This window comes from Ovis canadensis, chromosome 3, assembly GCF_042477335.2.
Source record: "Ovis canadensis isolate MfBH-ARS-UI-01 breed Bighorn chromosome 3, ARS-UI_OviCan_v2, whole genome shotgun sequence".
Taxonomy (NCBI): Eukaryota; Metazoa; Chordata; class Mammalia; order Artiodactyla; family Bovidae; genus Ovis; species Ovis canadensis.
Window position 1 is genome coordinate 113,216,631 of NC_091247.1, and position 25,043 is coordinate 113,241,673.

General features: G+C 41.2%; 1 protein-coding gene across 2 annotated transcripts in view; it reads left to right on the forward strand.

The window, feature by feature from the left end:
• LGR5 (leucine rich repeat containing G protein-coupled receptor 5) overlaps positions 1 to 25,043 on the forward strand; it is a 133,055-nt gene that overhangs the window by 39,964 nt on the left and 68,048 nt on the right. For both annotated transcript variants that reach the window (XM_069584006.1, XM_069584007.1), the window contains exon 2: positions 19,203 to 19,274. In XM_069584006.1, the coding sequence (XP_069440107.1) occupies positions 19,203 to 19,274 (72 nt within the window). The remainder of the gene's footprint in view (positions 1 to 19,202; positions 19,275 to 25,043) is intronic.

Sequence of the window (25,043 nt, forward strand, 5' to 3'; positions counted from 1 at the left end):
ATAAAGGAAAAAGAAATACCACCCAAGAGAATTACTAAATCCAAAGATGATGTCATTTCTCTGCTTAAAATCCTGCAGTGGCTCTCAGAGCCTCCAGGATACTCTGAGCCTCTCAACATGACAGATGAGGCCAGCTTGATCTGGTCCTGGCCCTTGAAGCTTCATAGGTCTTGTGTTGGGTCATGTTGCATTGCAAGCACTCCACTCAACTACGCCAGCCTGTTTGTAGTTTCTGGAGAGCAGCCTGCTCTCTTATGCCCAGATGCTTTTGTGCATGCCATCCTCGCCTAGAAAGTTCTTCACCCCTCCCTTCATCTCAGCCAACACATCTCTCTCAGACTCAGTTTAAACATTGGATGCCTCTGAGAACTGTGATAATAAAAACATGATTAACTGTTTAATGTCATTGGCCTGGAAAATCCCATGGATGGAGGAGCCTAGTGGGCTACAGTCCATGGGGTCGCTAAGAGTCAGACACGACTAAACGACTTCACTTTCACTTTTCACTTTCATGCATTGGAGAAGGAAATGGCAACCCACTCCAGTGTTCTTGCCTGGAGAATCCCAGGGCCAGGGGAGCCTGGTGGGCTGCCCTCTATGGGGTCGCACAGAGTCAGACACAACTGAAGCGACTTAGCAGCAGCAGCAGCAGCAGCAACTGTTTAATATAAGTAACAAGAAAGTTCTTAGAGAGTTTGGTGAAAGAAGAGATAAATTCCCAACCAGCTAAGGTCTGGGAGAGATTTTATGGGGAGGTTTATGTTAGATTCATAGGCCTATGAAGCTTTTAACATTTTAATTTTACTTTAAAACAAAAGCTTTTATTCTGTATATCTCACCTCCTCCTTGGTCATTTTACTCCTACGTTGGGACCTTGAGAGTTAGCTTGGAAGAGCTAATAGGATAGAAAAATCACCAATATGTCAACAATTAAAACATAAGATTTCTCTGTGTAGGAAGGTTGTTCTCTTTGAGTAGATGGTCAGATGGGGCTCACTTATTAATGAGAGAAAAATAGAACACTGTCCAGCCACCCAAATCAGATCCTACACGATGGAGATACACAAACCCACCTGTTGGAACTCCAGCCATTCCCTCTGAATGCCCACCTTACCTTACTATCTTTCTTTTGACACTAAAAAAAAGCTACTGAAATCTCATCTTCCTCAAGAAGCCCTCCCAACTAACTGAAAATGTGTTGACAGCTTTATGGACATGTAGAAATAAAAGACTTGTGTTTTGGAGGCATACAGACTTGTAAGTAAGATCGCTCTGGGTAAGTTACTTAACTTGCACCCAAGTTGTCTCTACTCTGGGATTCAGGCATAACTGAGGAAGAGCTTATTCACAGGGAGGACCCAAGACCCTTGACGGATGAACGTAAAAGGAATTGTGCCCACCTGCAAAAGTTTGGGTCAAGAGCAGTGGCACTGCCAGTGGTGGTGGCATGGGCCAGTGATACCAATAGAGCCCTAGATACTTCTTAGTCTCAAGTGGAAAATACTTGGGTTGAGCATCTGGGGCACAGTTGAGTGATCATTGATAGCATTTTCACATATCACCATGGCAAGCCAGGGCAGAAGGGGTGAACAGTAGATGCCACACTATGGTCAAAAGAACTAGTTCCTGGCGTGCAGATGAGTCATCCCAGCCAAGGCTGGGACTTCTAGAATGATTTGGGAAGAAAATCCATAAAGAAAATTAGGGGACCAAAGTTCCTCCGGATGACTAGGAGAAACGTCATGAAAAGAATATATCATGACTATTTTTAAAATCAGGCTGTTATGGATTATAAGAGTGAAATATTATACCTGAAAAAAGTGATGTTTGAATAATTGGTATGTGGCTTCAGCTTAAGGGAAAAAAAAATCAAAAACACAAAGAGATTAAATCCATGTTTATTTCAAGTGGCAGAAAAGCAATTTAAAATGCATAAACCTACAAAAATAAAGAGAACAGGAGAGAAAATCATAATGGGAAGGATGTGTTAACAAATGTGTGAAGTGAATTAGCAGAGAAATGGCATGGACTAAGTCAAGAAGCAAGTCAATTCTTGTGTAAACTCCTAGAAAAGGTTCTTGTTTTGTGCGTGTTTTTGGCTGCGCTGGCTCTTTGTTGCTGTGAGCCAGAGCTGTTGCCGGCTTGTGGTGCAGGGGCTCTTCAAAGTGCCGCTTCTCTGGTTGCAGAGCCCGGGCTCAGACGCGCGGCTTCCGCAGTTGCAGCGTGTGGGCTCGGCAGGTGCAGCTCGCCCTTATTCGCTCCGCAGCAGGGGCCGTCTTCCTGGGCGAGGGAGTGAGCCTGTGTCCCCTGCATGGGCAGGTGGGTTTTTAACCACTGGACCAGCAGGCAAGTCCCTGGAAGAGGGTTCCCTTTAAGGTCAAAAGTTATTGAAAATAGGGAGATTCACTGAAATTTTTAATAATAAGCTGTTCAGCGTCTTAGCTTAGACAGTCAGACAACTGCAACCTCACCATGCAAACTCCTGCCTCAAGGAGTGACTCTGGCAGAAGACTGGAAAATTGCACTTTAAAGAGAGTGATCTTGAGAGACTTGAGACTCTGAGGTGCAAATGGTTGCTTCTGAGAACTGGGACTCAGGAACAGAAAGGGCAATAGGGGCCTGCGGGCTTAGGTTTTGTGTTTGTATTTGGTTTTTTCTTTATAAGGCTTGTAGTTGTTTTGTGTGTGTGTGTGTGTGTGTGTGTGTGTATGTGTGTATGCAGGCATAAACATATATGTGTGTGTTATCATTTTGATTTAAAATAATATTTAAATGTAATTATAATTTAAAGTGAAAGAATAAAAAGTTTCATATTCGTGAGCACACCTTTAAAACTACACACTATTGTATTAATTCATAAAATCCTTCTTGCGTTACTGATCATTGATTCCACAAGTGGTGCTGGGGATTTTCCTTTTTAATAACGGCCTCCTGTCATGACGATGAACTGCCAGGGACCTGTAAGTAAGCCTGCCCTGCACAGGCATGTAGGCTGTGGATGCCCCGACTCCAGGGCAGCCGACACTGGCAGTGTGACCGCTGACGGCAAGTCTCCACGAGCGTCAGCATCTACTTCCGTCCCGCTTGCAGTCAGGTTTGTGAACGCGCTCCCTCGCAGTTGGTCCGCTTTCTTACGCGTTGCTCTTCCGGCTTCATCACCAGTATGCCCTCATTGTGTTCCCGCATCTGGCTCAGTTCCCTTCACAAGATGTAAAGATACAAGCATGGATTTTACCTTTGTAGGATTTCCCCATTCTTTTCTCTTCCATTTTTTCAGTTCATAATTGTACATTTGATAGGGCTTACACTAACATTTGGAATTTCTGATTATATATGTAGTCAGACTTGATCTAAAAGACTCTGTTACACTTATTTTTACATTTTCTCAAGCTTTGCAACTTATTAACCAATAACAATGAATGATTACAACTTTGGTTGTTTTTAAAAGTTCATCAGTGACTTATTGGCTCTTGAGAAGCTTGGAAGCATATTAACGAATGTTCTGTAGCAGCTGTTAAGGAAAGGCAGACAATTGCTTTTATGACAGCAATACTTTAGAAAGTAAGCCAAGTTATTGGTAGGTAAAATTAGATCTTATGTATTTCTCAGGTTAATTCAGTCCTTGGTCTTTTCCCTGTTGAATGAATATCTGAGTTTTGTCTCTCTTCTCTAATTGTTGACTTTGCTCCCTCTACTGGAATCTTGCTTAAACTGAATGGAAAGAGTTTAATCTGAAATTGAATAGTTTCTCTTTAGAGTTGGTGTATCAGCCTCAGATTGAAATGAAGACTAGGCAATTATTCCCAAAGCATAACTGAAAAGTGCCACTGTCACATGGAGAAATTTTTGTCTCTCATCTTTCAAATGCAAGCCAGTGTACAGGATTATTTTGGTTTAAAGAAAAGGAATGTTTAAATCAAACTCTTGGGTAATTTAATTCAATTCAAACCTTGCAGCATTCTGGCTTTTTGGAGAGTTACATTTCTGTTTTTACTACTTTGTCATGAGTGTTAAATGCTTTAAAGCATTGCAAAAATGACAGGAGTTGATTAAGTATATGGTAGGCACTTCAAAGGATCTCAGAATACATTTTATAAACATTGCATTCTCATTCTCCATATAGCTGAGGTAAGAACAGTAAAGATTGTTTCATTTAATGGGAGAAAGCCTTCAATTTAGAGAGAAGGGGATGTGTCTATGCAGGCTCACATACTATTCAATAGCAAACTAGTAGAATGTATGCCAAATTCAGTCAATTGAAGAAAGTAGGGGAAACCATTAGACCATCAGGTATGACCTAAATCAAATCCCTTACCATTATACAGTGGAAGTGGGAAATAGATTTCAGGGCCTAGATCTGATAGACAGAGTGCCTGATGAACTATGGACGGAGGTTCGTGACATTGTGCAGGAGACAGGGATCAAGACCATCCCCATGGAAAAGAAATGCAAAAAGCTGGAGATTTAGCAGCCCCCTGCCCCCATGGCATTCAGGAAAGGAGGACAGGAAAATAAATGAAGACATGACCACCAACTATTCTTCAGTGAAAAGAATTGTGGCGGGAGGTGGCCAGTGGCGCCCGTGGTTCTGGAAGGAGGGGAGTAGAAGGAGGTGGGAAAAGAACAAGCAGAAACAGGAAAGGACCTATTCTAGATCGGAAGGTCAAGAAGGCTTATCTGAAGTGATGCTTCAAAATGAAGAGGAGCAACCCTCGGAAGGGAGGGTGAGGTGTAGTTGAGTGTCACGGGCCTGAACACACGGAAGAGATCTGTGTAGGGGAGTGCTTGGGGTCTAGGGGGAGCCGCCCCATGACAGGCATAAGCTAAGTGCATGAATGAGGTGAGTCAGGAGGGGGAGGCCACCCGGGGCCTTTCAGCCAGGCTAAGGGGTTTGGATTTAACCTACAAGCAAACTGGAATGCGCTGGGGAACTTCAGGCTGTCCCAGGGAATTCTCTATTTCTGGTTTGCAAAGTTCCATTTTGCCACCATGTGGAGCGTGTACAGCAGGGCTGGGAGTAGAAGCAGGAAGAGGAGGAACACTTGGGAATGACAGATGGGGAGGATACCGCTGGGCTGGCGTGGCTAGGAGGGGGTGGTGGCAGCTTCCTCTGCACAGGGCCTGTGCCCAGCACTTGACTTGCGCGTTCTTTGGTCTTCATGACTACTGCAAAGCCTAGGCATAGGAAATCATAGGACAAGTTTCCTCCAAATCCCTTCCCTTGACCAGAAAGTGCACTGGAGATATATCTTGTGTCAATCTAGAGGGCAAAACTTCAGGACATCTTAGGAGAATAAAAGCCACCCTGGTGTGACTGGAATATAGACTGTGTGAAGGGTTTAGAGGGACTCTGCAACCCAAGGACTGTAGCCTGCCAGCCTGCTCTGTCCATGGAATTTTCCAGGCAAAAATACTGCAGTGGGTTGCCATTTCCTCCTCCAGGGGACCTTCCTGACTCAGGATTGAACCCGAGTCTCCTGCATGTCTTGCATTGGCAGGCAGATCTTTTACCCCTCTGTGACCTGGGAAGCCCCTACACAGCACACAAACCTAATCCAGGGGGTCAGGACTGAACCAGAGACTCAAGCTGGGACAGCCAAGAACAGAAGCTGGAACTTGGATTCTAGTGCCCGGTGTAGCTGCACAGGGCTGATCCCACACGCTCTGAAGTCTGGTGGACCAGGTTCAGACCCCAGCTCTGCCACTTAGTGCCAATGTTAGCTTAGGAAAGCCAAAGATAAGAAAATACAACGGGAAAAGCTAGTTGGGAAAAAGAGAGAAAACAAGGAGTCAATACGTTGTTTTAGGTGACTGACCAATTAACCACATGGAGAAGTTCAAATATAAACCTGTTAGAAACAAACATCTGTAGTGCAGGTGCAAGTTCAAGGCTAGAATTGTTCACAGAGACTAGAGAGAAGTAGAAGAGATAGAACTTTAGCGTATTCCTCGATTCTTAAACTTTCCTGTTGATTTTGTACCATCCTTTAGAACATATAAAGCTCTTCACTAACTTAAGGGGAAAATTTGGTTCCAAATTGGTTGAAAGCTTTTGGAATATCTAGAACTATTACATTAAATGAACAAAGATCAATGTGATTGATGATGATGATGTAATTTTAGCTCTTAAATCTGCTTTTCCATATCATGGCCAGCCTCATAGAGTCTTCTTCCCCTAGGTAATTTGCTACTGTGAATTTCAAAACCAAGCCAAACCAACAAACAAAAACCAAGATTGTCCAAATAAAGAATCTTTTCTTTCTGACTGGTACCTTTCCCTTTGAGAAAAGTATATAAACATTCACTGGCTTTGTAGGCTTCTGATTCTGATTGTTAAAAAGATTTTATTTGCTGTTGGTAATTTTTTCTTTGTTCATTTGTTTTTATTTTGTTCTGTGTTTGTTTAGTTCTCTATTTGGAGGCATGTTCTGAGTTCATGAGGTTTTTAAGTAAGTGATCCACCCAAAAAACTGTATCTCTTCTCTTATTATTGACAGAGCTCTGAGGCTCCATCTTTTCAAAGCTTCTATTAAGAATTAATGCTAATAAAGCAAAGGGACCAGTAGAACATAAGCTTACTATCTCTAAACAGTAACTTTAAAGAGATTTCTTTCAAGATAATCATAAATACCAATAAGCTAACATTCCTCAACTCTTAATACATCTGGACAGGTAAGAGTTTTCATTTGTAAAACCATAAAAGGGATTCTATGTGATAATAATAATGATAGCAAATATATAGTACTTGTAACATGTCAGATATTGTTCTAAGTACTTTACACATATTAGCTCAATGATTTCTCACAGAAATTCCATAAAGCAGATACTTTTATTAGGTCCAGATTATTTCACAGATTAGGTAACTGAGGCACAGAGTTGCTCTGGGTTACTAAGTTCACAAACAGCAAAGCCAGGGCTAAGGCAGAATAGCTCCCAAATAGATGCTCCTAAGTGTTACACCATCAGCTATCTCAGAGAATGACTTTGAGGCCTCAGAAGAATGATACTATTAGAAGAGGAGTAAGGAAATGATTAGCTTTTTTCCCTACACATCAGTGCATAGTCTCACTTGTAACAACAACTGAGTTTTAATTTTACTTTGAATGTCATCAAAAAAGATATTTTTCTGGTACCTCACAAAAAAAGAGTATCTTGATGGTCAGGAGTCACAGGAAAAGATACTCAACTCTCTTAAACATGAAGGAAGTGATAATTAAAACCACAATGAAATACCATCATATATACATTTAGCCAAAATGACTAAGATTTAAAGCAAAATAATACCAATTTTGGCAGTAACAAATGGAAACAATTGGATATGAAACAACTGGAATTCTCATACACTACTGGAGGAGTATGAATCAAGATAGCCAATTTAGGAAACAATTTGGCAGGGTTTATTAAAGCTGAACATACATATATACCAAGACCCAGATATTCCACTCCTAGATATATACTGAACAGATATGCACTTGCATATCTGTTCAACTAAAGGCATATTCAAGAATTTTTATAGCAACATCATTCATAATAGCCACAGGCTAAAAAGAGCCCAGTTCAGTTCAGTTCAGTTCAGTCGCTCAGTCATGTCCGACTCTTTACGACCCCATGAACCACAGCACGCCAGGCCTCCCTGTCCATCACCAACTCCCAGAGTTCACTCAAACTCATGTGCATCGAGTTGGTGATGCCATCCAGCCATTTCATCCTCTGTCATCCCCTTCTCCTCCTGCCCCCAATCCCTCCCAGCATCAGGGTCTTTTCCAATGAGTCAACTCTTCGCATGAGGTAGCCAAAGTATTGGAGTTTCAGCTTCAGCGTCAGTCCTTCCAATGAACACTCAAGACTGGTCTCCTTTAGGATTGACTGTTGGATCTCCTTGCAGTCCAAGGGACTCACAAGTGTCTTCTCCAGCACCACAGTTTAAAGCATCAATTCTTCGGCACTCAGCTTTCTTCAGAGTCCAACTCTCACATCCATACATGACCACTGGAAAAACCAAGTGTTTGTCAATAGTCCAGTAGATGAACCGTAGTATAACCATATAATGAGACACTATATTGCACTGAGAAGGAATTTACCATTGCTACATGCAACACATGAATAAATTTCATAAGTGAGTAAAAGACACTAGAGAAAAAAAACTCAAAAAGCTATGTTCTGTAATACTTAGTGAAAAGAAGTCAATCTGAAAAGGCTACATACCTGTGATTCTAACTCTGACATTCTGGAAAATGCAAACCTTATGAAGACAGTAAGAAGATCTGTAGTTGTTGGGGGATGGGGGGATGACTAGACAGAGCAGACAGGATTTTTAGGGCAGTGAAAACACTCCGCATGATATCATAATGGTGGCTGCGTGTCAAACCCATAGACTGTAAAGCACCAAGAATGAGCCCTCATGTCAGCTGCAGACTTTGGGTGACTATGGTGTAGCATAGGTCCGTCAGCTGTAACAAATTTACCACTTTGGTGGGGGATGTTGATGATGGGGGAGGCTATGCATCTGTCGGCAGAAGGGACAGATATAGGGAATCTCTATACTTTCAATTATGCTGTGAGCCTAAAAATGCTGTAAAACATAAAGTCTTTAAAAAAATACTATGCACTCTGAAATTCCATTTGTAGAAACATAAAATCAAGAAAACTAATATAAAGTATTAGAAGTTAGCAGATTGGTTACTTTTGGGGGGAGTAGTGGGTGAAAGGAAAGGTGAGCCTCTGAGGTGGTGGCAGTGTATTAGTTCTTGATTTGAGCTAGTTTACAAGGGTGTGTTTCCATTGTGAAAATTCAGTGGGCTGGACAATTAGGATTTATTCCTTTCCTCATATATGTTATAATTCAGTAAAAATTATTTTTCAAAGATACATTGTTCTAAAGTTAAAGACAATAATATGGAAAAGTATCTGGACATAACATTATTCATGCCATCATAAAATGCTACTCAAGCCTGCACCTTTCTCTTTGAAGTTCATAGGAGGGCTTATCTCTAGAAACCTATTTAAAAAGTGATCAATTTAAAAATGCCAAAATGGTTCCAGCCTGGATTCTTAGTTCACAAAGGTGTCTGGCAAAAAGGTAAATGTTATTGGCTCTCCCAAAACAAATTTTGTATGATTGTCATTAGAAGAAATAGGAATTGTGTGGTTCTGCTAAAGAAGAAAATATTTGTCTTCAAGTGTGGCAGAGATTAAAGAACCATGTGTTGTCGTTTTCTTCTTTGTTTAATAGTCACACTACAAGGAATGACCTCTCTGTTCACTGGTTCATGTATCAGGTCTCAAATGGAGACAGTATGGCTGGATTTTAAGATGATGGACTAGGTACCTGCTGTAGTCATGCATCCTACAATGAATCCATGGAAATGATAAGAAAGATATTCTTCAGGAGAAAAGGAAAAGTTGAAGGAAGAAGAAGAGGGGAAGAGGAAGGAGGAGGAAAAATATGAGGAGGGGGCAGGCAGAAGAACAGAAGGAGAGAAAGAGGAGGGGAAGAGAGACATCAGCATAAAGGTGCTTGAGTGTAACAGTAGAAGGGGGCCTTCAGTGGGTGAGCATCTCTGAGGAATCCCTAGGTCAGAAGACAGAGAGGACCAACTGAAAAGGGAAACCACAGCCCAAACTATGAGCAAAAATCATCACGGAAGATGGGCACAACACAAAGTAGGTTTTGTTTCCAAAAGTGTTTTATACCAGAAGGGTTACATAGCTCACACTTAGGAGATCTGTAGTCCTTGGATGAGACACTTGCTTTTAATAGATGGGGAGATCATCTGCCCACTCATAGGACAGCTGCAATAGAAGAGGGTTCAATTCAACATTCACTGAGTGCTTCCTACATAGAAAGACGGGGCCAGACATTAGAAGCACTGTGATGAAAATAATGGCCGCTGATTATGAGGAATACAGCCTAGCTGCAGAAGATCAAGACATCACAGCATTTCACTAAGAGGTCGTTAAATGTGTGAGGGTGATATAGGATGACAGAGAGCAGATCACTTACCCTGATCTCAGAGCTGAGGCAGATCTCCTGGAGGAGATGACATCTACGCAACTGGAGTCTTGAAGGATAAATTATAATCAATATGCCCAAGTGGCAAAGGGTAGGTGTGCTACAAAAGTGGATATCATTTGGAAGGTGAGAGGGAAATTGAAAAGTTTTAAGAAGGGTGGCTAATTCTGCATTCTTGGAAAGCTCACTCTAGTTGTCACTTGGAGGGTAAGACATAGGAATCTTCTAGAAGCAGGCTCCTGTGGAGTTAGGAGACAGTTTCAGATGACTGGGTCTGAGGTGCTAAGGGCAGAGTTGGAAAAGAGAAAAAGGAATAGGCAGGGAGGATTAAGAAAGTGGCAAGGCTTGAATAGTATCTAATATTTGGACTTTTTGACAGGAATATGGTGATGGTATTAACTAGAAACTGGCCCCACAGGAGGAAAATGAGTTCGGAATAGAAAATAGTTATTTCTGTTTTAGACATGGTGCATTCCATTGCTAAATGCAATATGCAGAAGGAAATTAGATATATGATTCTGGAGAAGAGAGATGAAGAGGAAGAATATGGCTTGGAAGGGTTGTAGGCATCTAAGTAATACTTAAACACATGAGAGTAAGTTCAGTTCAGTTCAGTTCAGTTCAGTCACTCAAGGTGTCCAACTCTTTGCAACCCCATGAACTGCAGCACGTCAGGCCTCCCTGTCCATCACCAACTCCTGGAGTTCACCCAAACCCATGTCCATCGAGTCGGTGATACCATTCAACCATCTCATCCTCTGTTGTCCCCTTCTCCTCCTGCCCTCAATCTTTCCCAGCGTCAGGGTCTTTTCAAATGAGTCAGCTCTTAGCATCAGGTGGCCAAAGTATTGGAGTTTCAGCTTCAGCATCAGTCCTACCAATGAATATTCAGGACTGATGAGAGTAAATACCAGTCAGCAAGGAGAAAGGGTAAGGATTGCAGAGCACTAGGCCCAGGTTAGAGCTCCAGGGAACCCTGCCACTGAAGGGGAAAATAGAAGACAGTGCCACAAAGAGTCTATGAAGCAGCAAGCTGGGAAAGTATGGACAGAATCCTGCGAGAACGATGCCTTGGAAGCTGTAGAGTACAGAGCTTCCAGAAAGAGAGTCTGGTGCAGGGGAGAGGTCCAGGCGGTCACGTGCTCGTTAGATTTGACAACCTGGAGGGCGTTGTTTCTATGGTGGGAGCAGTTTCACTGGAGTGCAAGGGTGGAAGCCTGAGTGTGGTGAGCTAGAAAGGGAATAGGAGGCAGAGGCTACAATTAGAGACAAGAAACAGCCCTAAAGGATGAGCAATATTGGGTAGCAGGTAGAGGAAGAAGGAGAGCCAAAGATCTGGATTTGCTTGTTTGTTTTAGTCACAGAAAAAAACTTGGCTATGTTTATACACTGGAAGGGAAGAGAAAGAAGCTGAAAATGCAGGAAATAGAAGGAACTGTTCATGAAATAATGTGCTGTAGCATCCTGAGGGTGGAGGGTGGAGGGTGCTCATCCATGAGCAAGAGAAAGGTGTGGGTATCATAAGCAGGGGGCAAAAGAGAACCAAAAATTGGCTGATTTCATGTTGGGTCCAAAGAATCCCAGTAAATTCCACAAAGTCAGAGGGACAGTGCCCATGATGGGAGTGGTTGTTGATTAAGAGGTTTGAGGCCAGTGGGGAAGGTTGGCAGCAGTCCCCACAGGAGTAAATTGAGCCATGGCAAATATCAGGACTGTGCAGCAGTGCTGAGAGCCCACAAAACCCATGAATGTATAGTAATTCATCTCCACATTTGTGAGCCTTCCTTTTGTAGTAGCACTCAGCGCACTGAGATAGTAGCAGAGAAGGGGAATTATGGTGTTCTCCCAGAGCTGGGGCTTTGCCAGGAGTGTGAAACAAAAGACAGTTGAGAGTGATGGTGAGATAGTGATCCAGGAGATCGAAGTGTGATCTTAGGTTAAGACAAGGCTTTGATCTTGGAAGTATCAAAGCACTAGAGGTTGAAATAGAGAACAAATAAGCTGGAAAAAGAAGAGGTTATGTCTGAAACACAGGCGTCTGTTAAGACAAGAGTAGTTATTTGGAAATAGGATAATGCATTTGAAAGAAAGAGAATCACATGTGTAAAGACAGAGGCAAAGAGGAACAGAGAGAATTTTAGCGTAACTGGAACACATGTTACATAAAGTAGCATGAGATCAAGGCAGAAACGTGCTTTAGGCCTAAGAAAGTTGGGACACTGGCTCCTCTAAGAAGCCTGGAGTCAGTCCAAATTCTCAGACAGGGCTGTCTAAGCTGGCTATGGTTGTGCAGGTCATGCCCAGCACAGGGACTGTCCAAGGTGGGCTGAACTCCAAGCCAAGCTCTCTTTGCCAAACCACTCAGCCCGCTCTGTGGCTGCTTGAGCAGGAGGAAAATGATCTTTTCTTTAATTTACCACCCTCCCCTCCTGGAGGGGAAACACTTCTCCAGATCATCCCAGAGGGTGCCTTTCTCATTGGCTAGCAGTGGCTGAATGGAGTGACATGCTCGGATGGATTTTCAGGGTGACCTCTCTGGCCCTGGTGTAGATGACCTAGAATAAGGAGACACCGTACATAGGAGAACAGAACAGTTATCGCCAGAACAGGGACCTGACAAAGATAGAGCTGAGAGGCTAGATCCAGAGCAAGCTTTGTAGCGGAATTAACATTGAGTACCTTCAGCATCTTACCTCAGATATGCAGATGATACCATTTTAATGGCAGAGAGTGAAGAACTAAAGAGCCCCTTGATGAAGGTGAAAGAGGAAAGCGAAAAAACTGGCTTAAAGCTACATTCAGAAAACCAAGACCATGGCATCCGGTCCCAACACTTCATAGGGAAAAAGTGGAAACAGTGAAAGATTTTCTTTTCTTGGGCTCCAAAATCACTGCAGACGGTGACTGCAGCCATGAAATTAAAAGACATTTGCTTCTTGGAAGAAAAAATGTGATAAACCTAGACAGTGTATTAAAAAGCAGAGACATCATTTTACCAAGAAAAGTCCATATAGTCAAAGCTATAGCTTTTCCAGTAGTCATGTACGGATGTGAGAGTTGGACCATAAAGAAGGCTGAGTGATGAAGAATTGATGTTTTTGTATTGTAGTGTTGGCGAGGACTCTTGAGAGTCCCTTAGACTGTGAGGAGATCAAACTGGTCAGTCCTAACGGAAATCAACCCTGAATATTCATTGGAAGGACTGAAGCTGAAGCTCCAAAGTATTGGAGCATAGAGCAATAGTCAGCTCTGATGCAAAGAGCCGACTCACTGGAAAAGATACTGATGCTGGGTGAGGGCAAGTGAAGGGAAAACAGAGGATACCATGGCTGGATGGCATTACTGACTCAGTGGAAATGAATTTGAGCAGACTCAGGGAGAGAGTGAAGGACAGGGAAGCCTGGCATGCTGCAGTTCATGGGGTCGCAGAGAGTTGTACACAACCTGGCTACTGAACAACAACAAACTTAGAGACAGCAGAAAAGGGGAAAGACTCGCCTTTATTCTCCACTGTGTTCCCAGACCTGACCACAGCGAATGCTCAATTGTGTGTGCATGCTTAGTCACTCAGTCGTGTCCAACTCTTTGCAACCCCATGGACTGTAGCCCACCAGGTTCCTCTGTCCATGGCATTTTCAAGGCAAGAATACTGGAGTGGGTTGCCATTTCCTACTCCAAGGGGTCTTCTTGACCCAGGGATCAAATCTATCTCTTGCATCTCCTACATCAGCAGACAAATTCTTTACCACTGTGCTACCTGGGAAGCCCCAATGCTCAATATTTTGTCAAATGAAGAAAAAATAATAAAGTTGCAAGCAACAAGCACATTTTCAAGAGAAAGATACCATCTGCTTAGGTGGAACTCTCTACCCAGAGGAAACAGTACCTTCAGTAAGCCTATTAAATTTTGAGTAAGTTGTAAAACTGAGAACACCCATCTAGAAATTTAGAAAGAGTTCAGTTCAGTTCACTTCAGTCGCTCAGTCGTGTCCGACTCTTTGCAACCCCATGAATCACAGCACGCCAGGCCTCCCTGTCCATCACCAACTCCCAGAGTTCACTCAGACTCACGTCCATCGAGTCCATGATGCCATCCAGCTGTCTCATCCTCTGTCGTCCCCTTCTCCTCCTGCCCCCAATCCCTCCCAGCATCAGAGTCTTTTCTAATGAGTCAACTCTTCGCATGAGGTGGCCAAAGTACTGGAGTTTCAGCTTCAGCATCATTCCCTCCAAAGAAATCCCAGGGCTGATCTCCTTCAGAATGGACTGGTTGGATCTCCTTGCAGTCCAAGAGACTCTCAAGAGTCTTCTCCAACACCACAGTTCAAAAGAATCAATTCTTCAGCGCTCAGCCTTCTTCACAGTCCAACTCTCACATCCATACATGACCACAGGAAAAACCATAGCCTTGACTAGACGGACCTTAGTCGGCAAAGTAATGTCTCTGCTTTTGAATATGCTATCTAGGTTGGTCATAACTTTTCTTCCAAGATGTAAGCGTCTTTTAATTTCATGGCTGCAGTCACCATCTGCACTGATTTTGGAGCCCCAAAAAATAAAGTCTGACACTGTTTCCACTGTTTCCACTGTTTCCCCATCTATTTAAGCAATGTTCACATTTCTTGACTGAATATTCAAATAACATGAGAAGCTTTTAAAAATTCCAGTGCCCATACTGGACCAGCTGACTCAGAAACTCAGGGGATGGGATCCAGGCATCCATATTTTTTAAAGCTCCTGTGATGATTCCAATATACAGTCACCAGCTTTCATGGAACTCTGCAAATTCTGTTCTAGATTTCCAGATACGGTCATTAACACAGCACAGACAAGACCTGGGTCAGAGACAGGGCAGAATAGTTTAACATATTTGATCGTCCTGTGGCAATGAATCCTCCATTTCTGATGAAATCTTTTTACCTAGTGATCAGTTCTTCAAAATTCATTCCAACATCTTGGCAAAAGATGAAAAAAAGGAAAGAAATGCATTACATTGCTTCACTGATTTTAGGAAACTAAACTGTGGGCCAAATGTGCTATGAAATAGGGGCTTTTTAATGATAGTTTAAAAATGAGACAGGTATAAACACAGACAGAAGGCACAGATATAAGCTTTTTAAGAACTCTTCATTCTGCTATGGTTGTATGTGTTTTGTGTGAGTCAGAAAAACTAGATACTGTAGAAAAATAAAAGGAAGAGTTTGAAAATAATTTAAGAGTGAGAGAGAGGATATTTCTGCATAGAGTGGAAAGTTTGTAGGAAGAAAGGAAAAGCAAAAGTCCTAGGGCAAGTATCGATCTAATCTTCAACCCAGGGGCTTTCCCACTGAGTTCTGCACTGTGACTTGGAGACCCGTCACCTCTGTGAACTTCATTTTCTTCCCTTACAAACAGGTGTCCACGCCCTGGTGAGCGCCAGCCCTCTCTAGTAGCCAAACATTCTCATTCTATTATGTTTTACTCTAACTTGAACAGGCTAAAAGTCATTTAAGCCTTGCCCTTCTTGACCTGAAGGAAAGCACAGACATTGCTCACCAAAACGAGAGGTCTAAGACCCTAACCCAGAACAGGATTATTTTTTACCAATCTGCAACAGATAAGGATTTGAGAGTAAAAGTTTAGAAATGTTCACAGTAATTGAATAATCTCTGTCAAGTCACATAACAAAATATTGAGGCTTATATTTTGTTTATCTTTGTGTTTTTGACTTCTCTGGTAATTAATTTTATAATATTTTCTAAAGATACAAGTCCACAGTAAACCAGAACTTTTCTAAGTTGGTCTTTTACCATGGATAGTTTGGGAAGCACTCAGGCCAGTATTACATTTGAACATCAAGGCAAAAGGTGCCCACAGAAAAGGTGAATGCTGACAAGTTCATTTTTACCCTACCTGCTTTGAATGTATATTTTAAAGACCTATTTCATTTTACTCTGAATCGTCATTATTATTTTTTCTACTATAGGTTTATCTGCATCCTTAGCGGCTCTTTAGAGGAAAACAGTCTGTATTAGAAAGCACGTGGTAAAGAGCTGTTTTAGCAATCCAGTGGTTGCTCAGTGTACTCAGAGGATTGGTCCTAGCAACACCTGCAGATACCAAAATCTGAGGATGCTCACGTCTCTTAAAGGGTTTGGTCCAATGAAAACCGTCGGCCCTCTGAATTTGCCCCTGCCAAACCCACAGATATGGAGGGCCGACTGTTATGAGCTCCTTTTCTAAACCAGTGTCAGGTAACAGGGAGAAGTGATTAGCTCCTCTTGGGAGGGAGGGGTACTCGCCTTTCCAAGAAGCAAATGAAGTCGCTCTCCCTCCTGACTGGAAACAGCTATCCTTGGGTATGAAACCATTAACGTAGGGACTTGAGTGCGTACTCACTCGTGTCTGTCTCTTTTACGACTTCATGGACCGCAGCCCGCCGGGCTCCTCTTGTCTGTGGAATTTTCCAGGCAAGAAAACTGGAGTGGGTTTCCATTTCCTCTTCCAGGGGATCTTCCCGACTGAGGGATCGAAACCGCGTCTCCGGCGTTGCCAGGGGTATTCTTTACCACTGAAACAGCTGGGAAGCAGTGTAGGGGCACCCTGGTTTAAATACGAGGAAGCCTACTCAGGGAGGTTCATTTCCTCCAGACCGTGCAGCTAGTGCACAGGGAAAGCAGGATGCAAACCCGAGACACTGTGCTCCAACTACGCCTTCACGCTGCCGCTCCGCCGCAAAAGATGCTCCGGGAGGCGCCCTGAGGATGCACACCGATACAAGCTTCACTTTCAGGCGCCTGAAATAGGGTAATAAACAGTAAAATAATATGGAGTGCTTATGAGTCTCCTTCATGTGTAAATTTCCTTGTTCTAGTTAGAGCTTTCTGCACATAGACAAGCTCGACGTTTGTCCCTAACCGATCTGCACATCACACAAGGAAATACGAAAGGAGAGGAATGTCACTGCCATCCACACCAGCTTCTGGAGACTGTTGGATCTAAGTTACAAATAAACATGCTCGGCAAGCAAATCACCCAATCCCTTTAGGAAATAAGTGGGATGTCAGTTAAAAGTAAGTGACTAGCCCTGAGAACTAGCAAGTCTTTGCAGAGATTATAGAGTCGTTGTAAGGAATTCAGAAACTGTATTGGTTAGGTTAATACATGCCTGTTCAGTGAACTCAGCCACCTTCCTACTTCAGAGAAATAGCTGCACTGGCAACTAAAATTGCTGATCAGTTATTTGCCTCTCTTATCTAAACAGTGTCAGGAAAAATATTCAGATTCTGAATACAGGGGCAACATAAATTTTTAGTCTATATTTTTAGCATTGTTCAGTTTTGCTTGAGAATATAGCATCTTACTCAGCTACTGCATTGTTATTAACATATTAAAAATAATAATTCTGGGGGTTTTGCCATATTCTGAAACATTTAGCAAAATATTTTACATTCCCCATACATGCTCATGGTTTTTTAAAGGCATAGAGTCAGATCCTTTAATTCTTGGCATCCCTGATTAAAAGTTAATATTTGATAAAGGCATCAAGCTATCAATACTAAAACCTGCTGGTTAGGTGCAATGGATGTGATCTCTTCAATAACAAAAATAATTCAGATTCTTTTAAAAGCTCCTGGGTAAAATTGGCATAGGTGGTCAAAAGATACAAATTTCCAGTTATGAGAGAAATAAGTCCTGGGGATATAATGTACAGCGTAGTGGCTATGGTTATAATACTTGTATAACAAATATACTTGTATATTTGAAAGTTGCTAACAGAAATTCTCACCACAAGAAAAAAATTTTTGTAACTGTGGTGATGAATGTCCACTAACTTATTGTGGTAATCATTTCACAATTTATGAATATGTCATGATGCTGTATACTAAAATGAATACAATGTTATATATCAATTAAACACTTCTAAACAATAAAAAGAAGCTCGCTATTTTATCTCAAGAGAAACTTTATGTCTGTATACTTGCTCTGAGACGATAATGGTGTTAGTTCTGAGTCTTCAGGTTTGAATGAGTCATTTTTTAAATTCAGTTTATTTATTTATTTTTAATTGGAGGATAATCACTCTACCATATTGTGATGGTTTTTGCCACTCATCAGTATGAATCGGCCCTAGGTATACACGTGTCCCCTCCATCCTGAACGCCCACCACCTCTCTCTCCACCCTATCCCAGGCTGTCACAGAGCACCAGCTTTGGGTGCCCTGCATCCTACATCAAACTGCCACTGCCTATCAGTTTTATACATGGTAATGTATATGTTTCAGTGAGACTCTGCCAAATTGTCCCACCCTCACCTTCTCCCACTGAGTCCGAAATCTGTTCCTTAGAGCAAGTCATTGATTAAGTCCACCTTCAGCTGACTGTTTTGTGGTCTTAGCTTGTCCTGAGTAGACTCTGTCTAGCAGCTGATCTTTTGGCCTCTGAGATGCAGATGGCATATGCCAGCGATGCTGGAGGATTGTGTGAAAGACAGTAAAGAAATAGAAAAGTAAAAATGGAATAAAATCTAATTACACGGAGTTTCACTTAAAACAAAAATTGATTGAGTTCCGCCCAAAGTGGCTTCTTGTTTCCTGTGCCAGGAACTACTGTGCAGACCCAGCAGGAAGTGTGCTACAGAGCAGGATCGTATTACACCCTTGTTTTATGGTTCATTTCACTTATTTGATGCAATCCGAGAACCTGCAAAAGGAACACGTTCGAAGGAGGGAATAGGCTTTTTGTCTTGTTTTGTTTTAAGTTTCTTTGATTCAAAACATTTGTTTTTAAAAGGTGCTTATAGTCCCAGAGAAACAGGACTTTCACCGTTGCATGGTGAAGACATTTTTCTTTGTCACAAAATTTAAAGCAGTACACAACATTGAGTTACATCTAGCGTTGCGTTTTGTCTGTTCCTCTTCTGTGCTCCTCAGGTCATTTTAAATGTGGAGAATTACAACCATGCCCACGAATGGTCTAAATCGTGTTGAATTCCATATAAGCTCCTCCTAGGATCTCTGATTTGAGGGCCCATGATGTTGAGGGGATGTGGGAGGAAAGGAATATATTTAAGATGCAAAAGAACAATTCATTCATCAAGCAGAAGAATGAGTTCCTTTGGCTGTCTTGCTTGAAAATGTGTGAACTGAGCAGCTGGATTTCCTTGTGGTGGCAAACGCGGCTCCTCACATGCTGCCTCTTTTTCCCTCAGGGACCTCAGTATGAACAACATCAGTCAGCTGCCCCCGAGTCCTCTCCACAGTCTGCGCTTCCTGGAGGAGCTGTAAGTATCACCAGAGTCGTGGTGCGTCCAGTCAGTGCTGGACACGTTCTCACATTTGTCTCTCATATTTACTCTGGGAACCAGATAAAACAAAGCAAGAAAGCTGTCAGCACCAACGGTTTTGGCCCATGAGGAAACACTTAGTTGGGAGGGGAAAAGAGAGAATCACTTAGGATTCTGGAAATCAACTTATAAAAGAGTTTACCATAAGGCTACAACTTTCGAAGGTGAGACTGAGCCAAACAAATTAAAATTTTAAAACAAAGGCTGTTTAAAAGAGCTGGATGGCTCTTTGGAAATGGGTAAGCAGCAGGATATTAGAAGTTTGAATACTGGTTCATGTTTATTAAAATAGCAAGTGAAGCTATAATCAAAACCAAAAACTGCCTCTTGGTTCAGCTTATGACAGGGAGAATTGAGTCCTCAACTCATAGCACCAAAACTTCTTGTTCTAATCACTTTTAATTACTATTTTTCTACTTTTAAATTTAGCTTCCCTGAAGGCTTGAACAGAAAAACATGAAATTCACAGAGGACTTAAAAGTGGTCTTTCCCAAACTCATTGTAAAAAAAAAAAGAGAGAGAGAGTTAAAATTAGCTAATGATACACAGAGGAATCTTGATTAAGTCTGGTAATCACTTTCCAGAAGATGAAAAAGAACTCTGTAAACCAAAATCTGCATTTAAAAATTCTTTTGATCCTCTTGCCCTTTTGAGGGGCGGGAACTAGGGGGGATGTACCATTGTAGTCTTCATGAAGAAAGTTTGGCACCATCAGCTAAATAAATCCTCTGACTGTTGATTAAAGGAATTGTTTAGGCAGTGACCTCTTTTGAAAATACTTCCTTTATAATTCCTAGTCAGGGTCCAATTTGAGGAGTAATTTAAATTGTTGATACACCACACCATCTACCTTGGGAGGTTGAAGAACCATCCATCACAACTAGATTACAGTACATCGATCATATTTTTCCAAGAGGATAGTATTCTCAGATTTCTCCCCTTGAGAGCTGGATCTATATTTATTTTTGATGGCATTACTTTTTTCACAAATGCTATTGTTTTACTACTGGAATCAGCTGAATGTGCCCTGATTGTTATCGAGGGGTATGGTGGGGACGCTTAAATTATTAGATTATACAGCAAGTTTTTATTATTCAGAAAATGGATTTTCACTTTGGCTTGTCCAGGCTCTTCTTTTTCCTCTTCTATTTTCTCTCTGGCCATTTCTGTTACTAAAAAATTAACCCTCATCAGGACAGGGACCATATCTGTCCTACTCTTCGTTTGCTGGTATGTAACAAATAATCAATACATTTTTGATGAATGAATGAACTCATGAGAAAGCAAAACGTGTAAAAGGAGCTGCTTGTTCACCATCATAGAAAAAAGTAACAGATTTAGTTGACATTAACCAATATTTTTAGATTTTTTTAGTAAATTTCAAACATCAGTGTTTTTTTCTTATTTACATTCTTTTCATCCACTCTCCATCACCATAATTTACATGCGATACTTAGTCTTATTTATCCCCACATTTCTAAAATATGCATTCCCAGTGCTTTTCTCTTTAATTTCTTTATAGTATGCAATGGCGAAAGACTTCCATTCTCCCCCAACACACAGCTCAACTTTAGACCACAAGCCAAATCAGTAAATAATCCACTTCTTCGAGGATTTAATAGAGTTCTTCCCTTGATGACCCAACTTATTCAGAATAACTCCTCTTTCTTCACGCATGCTACATACTCAGCTGCTTCTGTTGTGTCCAACTCTTTGCGACCCTATGGACTGTCGCCCACCAGGCTCCTCTGTCCATGGGATTCTCCAGGCGAGATACTGGAGTGGGTTGCCGTGTCCTCCTCCAGGGGATCTTCCTGACTTGGGGATCCAATCCACGTCTCCTGCATTGCAGGCAGATTCTTTACTGCTGAGCCACCAGGGAAGCCCCCTTTCTTAATGTAGTAAATGTTATTTCTCACCTAAGACCAGTTCTTCAAAAGATAGTTGAGAAAAAAATGGGGGGTTATGGTAAAAGGGAGAAGGAACTACAACAGGAAAGGGCTGTTTTTCTGAATTGTCTTTTTTTATATCTCTGGAAACTCCATCAAGAATCTTGATTATGGAATCATAGAATTTCAGAAGTAGAGGAACTCCTTCAAAGACTATTCATTCCATTTCCTCCTGTTCTGAAATTCCCTTTGCTGAGCTGGCCAACTTGCTGAATTTAAAAGCAAGATCAGTTTCCCATATATAATTCCATGCTCCAGTTAAATGATGTTTTGAAGGTATCATTATTGATTTAGTAGCAAAAAGGGATAATATTTACAGAACCTGGAAAAATGATTAACTCTGCTTAGTTTATTCCTTTCTTCCCAAGGCTAAATTGAGGGTTCTGTGGGTTTACACACACACACGCACACACACGCACACGCACACGCACCCCCATGGAGCAGAGCACTTTGATTATGCTTTCGTTACATGCTGATTATTTCTGTTAGGCTTAGCTGTGGTTAAGTCTGTATTCTCTTGTGAAGTGTAAAATCTTTTATATAATAACATAATGACAACAATAATAGCTTGCTCTGTGACAGGCACTGATCAAAATGTTTTACGCATGTCATTCCACTGAGCCCTCTTAACAACCCTGTGTAAGTAGATATCATTATTGTTCTCAGTTCAAGATTTTTTTTAAAGTACAGAGAAAACAGGAAGTTACCCTAGATAATGGAGTATGTAAGTATCAGAACTAAAATGCAAACTCGCTTTCAAAGCCATACTAGGAAAGCAGGAGACTTTGGAATTGTGGGTGATTCATCTGTGCATTTGTTTTCCCTGATAGTACTTAGTACAGTGGTTTAAACACCTGAACACTTCAAACTGTTATTAAACTGAGTTTCATAATGATAGGTGTGTTCATCTGTCTGTGTATGGGTATATGTGAGGGAATGAAAAAGAAAGAACAAGACAGAAAGCAAGTAAGATCTATCTCTCCAGCAGGGAGAGATTGGATATTCAGGTTATTCATTCAATATCCTCAAATACTGGCTTTGAAAAAAGTATTTCAGGAGCAGAATTTCACCAATTTCACATTACTCAACAGGAACAAAGCCTTACTTATTGTTTTTACATATGCATACATATATTTAAGCAGCGTGTTTTATATGGTGCTCTTCTTGAACTAATAAATGACCATGCACACAGCTAGACATAGACATTTAGGTGTCTGTCATTGTGGTTGTGTGTGTGTGTCTTTTGTTGTGATAGACTGTTGAAATGTTAAACTGTCCTGAAAGCATTCTTTCATTCTGTTTCCTCAGTTTATCTCTATGCTTTATTCTTTACCCATTCATCCAAAAACTGCTGTTGATATTCTAAATTAATAATTGAGACTATTATATTAATAATATAATGAAAGTGTTAGTCACTCAGTTGTATCCGATTCTTTGTGACTCCATGGACTGTCACCCACCAGGCTCCACTGTCTATGGGATTTTCAGGCAAGAATACTGGAGTGGATTGCTATTTCCTTCTCCAGGATCTTCCCAACCCAGGGATCAAACCCAGGTCTCCTGCATTGCAGGTAGATTCTTTACCATTTGAGCTATCAGGGAAGCCCCAATAATATAATAAATAGATAAAATAATAATATATGAATAAAATTCCCACCACAAAACTCAAGTTATTTTAAAAAATCACTATTGATAGCCAAGTTACCATCCTTGCCCTTAGCTCTAACCACCTAATTATTATCTCCCTGATATGATCCATCTAACTATGTTATAAACTGTGTAGACAGTCATGATTTATCTCTCCTCTACCACTGGTGCCATATTTTAAAATCCTCTAAGAATCAATAAAACCCCAGAGGTATGACTAACATATTTTTAAAGTGTTGTAACTCTGGGGAAAGTGACTATGTGGAGCAAACATTTAAGAGGAATTAAAGTCATCACGACTAGTGGTCTCCTTCCCTTCCTCCTGACATTCTGGAATACTTACTACCTGTATCACAGGCTCATGTGTTGGTACATTCAAGTCTTGTTTATTAATCATTATTTATGTTTTATGAATCTGCAAGGTTCACTAGACATTCATGGCCAAACGCCTTGCTATTGCAACATGATAGCACAAGGAAGAGAGAGAGCCTTTTTCTTAAAAGAAAAAAAAAGTTCTGGGTGTGGCCAGCCTATGCTGTGATGAGAGGAGAGGATAGCACCGAGCGGCAGAAGCAAGCCCCGTACTCCTGCCCTGACTTTGCCCCTTACTAACTGACAACCCACCTGACCTCCTGGGCCTCAGGAGAGGACAGTGAGTGCAGCCTTTGCCTGTATTTTGAGATTCTGAGGACCAAAGGAAATGATGATGAAGAATTGGTAAACTATAACTTACATATTGAGTTATGTTCCTGAATGAAAACACTTTTAAAAAAATTCTCCCTTCTTTCTTTCCTATTTCATGAGCTTGTTTTTGCAGTAATCCCAGGGATTCAGGATTTGTGAAGGAAACACTTTCTAACTATAAGATTTAATGGATGTAGGCAATCAAAACAGATAGTTTTTTGCCAAATTTGAACATCCTGAGCAATAATTGCATTTCTCTCCAATGTCTCTCTCCCACTTCTGTTTCTTCAGTTCTACTAAGGACTTCATTTTTGCTTTTTGGACAAATAATAGATCCTGCACTTGGTTCATCAGAGTGTGGTTCAGATTTTAGAAACTAACAGATTGTGCCTAATGCTGACAGGTATATGTTCCTTTAAACTTAGATCAGTAGCTTGATTAAACCAGAAGGAAAAATGAATTGTTACCATTTTAAACAGTCTAAGTTAAAGGCCTTTGTTTCCAAGTGCTATTTAAATCTTCCCAGATTTGAATGCTATTGGAAACAAATACTCAGTTTAGGAAAGAAACCTGAGATACTCTAGGGATGTTTGTTTTTAAGTTACTATTGTTCCCTGGAACTGTTTGATCATATTATGGTTGGCCTTGAAGAATCTCCATATAAATAGTAGATATCCATTATTTCAGATGAAATTAGTAATGAGAAATACCACCAAACTTCCTGAAAGGACAATCTATGCTTATTTCTACTTGTTATCATCACATTGCTGAAAATAGCGAGAGCTATCCTGCCTGCCTTTTGAGATATTTGAGGATCAAATGAATGGTTGATGAGAGAATTTGGGTAAACTCTAATTCACCTATTGAATTGTGTTAGTAAAGTGAAAACACCGCCTTGCCCGTAAATAATCTTCCTGACCCTTAGCCTTATCAGAGTGTTCCATCTCTCCTCTTCATAGAAACTGATTACAAATGCTGCCTTTTTGCCTTTATCTTTTACAATTATATTAAAAAATTTTAAGATTTAAAAGAGGAAAAGTAGTACGACAAGGCTGTATATTGTCACCCTGCTTATTTAACTTATATGCACAGTACATCATGAGAAACGCTGGACCTGAAGAATCACAAGCTGGAATCAAGATTGCCAGGAGAAATATCAAGAACCTCAGACACCACCCTTATGGCAGAAAGTGAAGAGGAGCTAGAAAGCCTCTTGATGAAAATGAAAGAGGAGAGCGAAAAAGTTGCCTTAAGACTCAACATTCAGAAAACGAAGATCATGGCATCCAGTCCCATCACTTCATGGGAAATAGATGGGGAAACAGTGGAAACAGTGTCAGACTTTATTTTTGGGGGGCTCCAAAATCACTGCAGATGGTGATTGCAGCCATGAAATTAAAAGACGCATACTCCTTGGAAGAAAAGT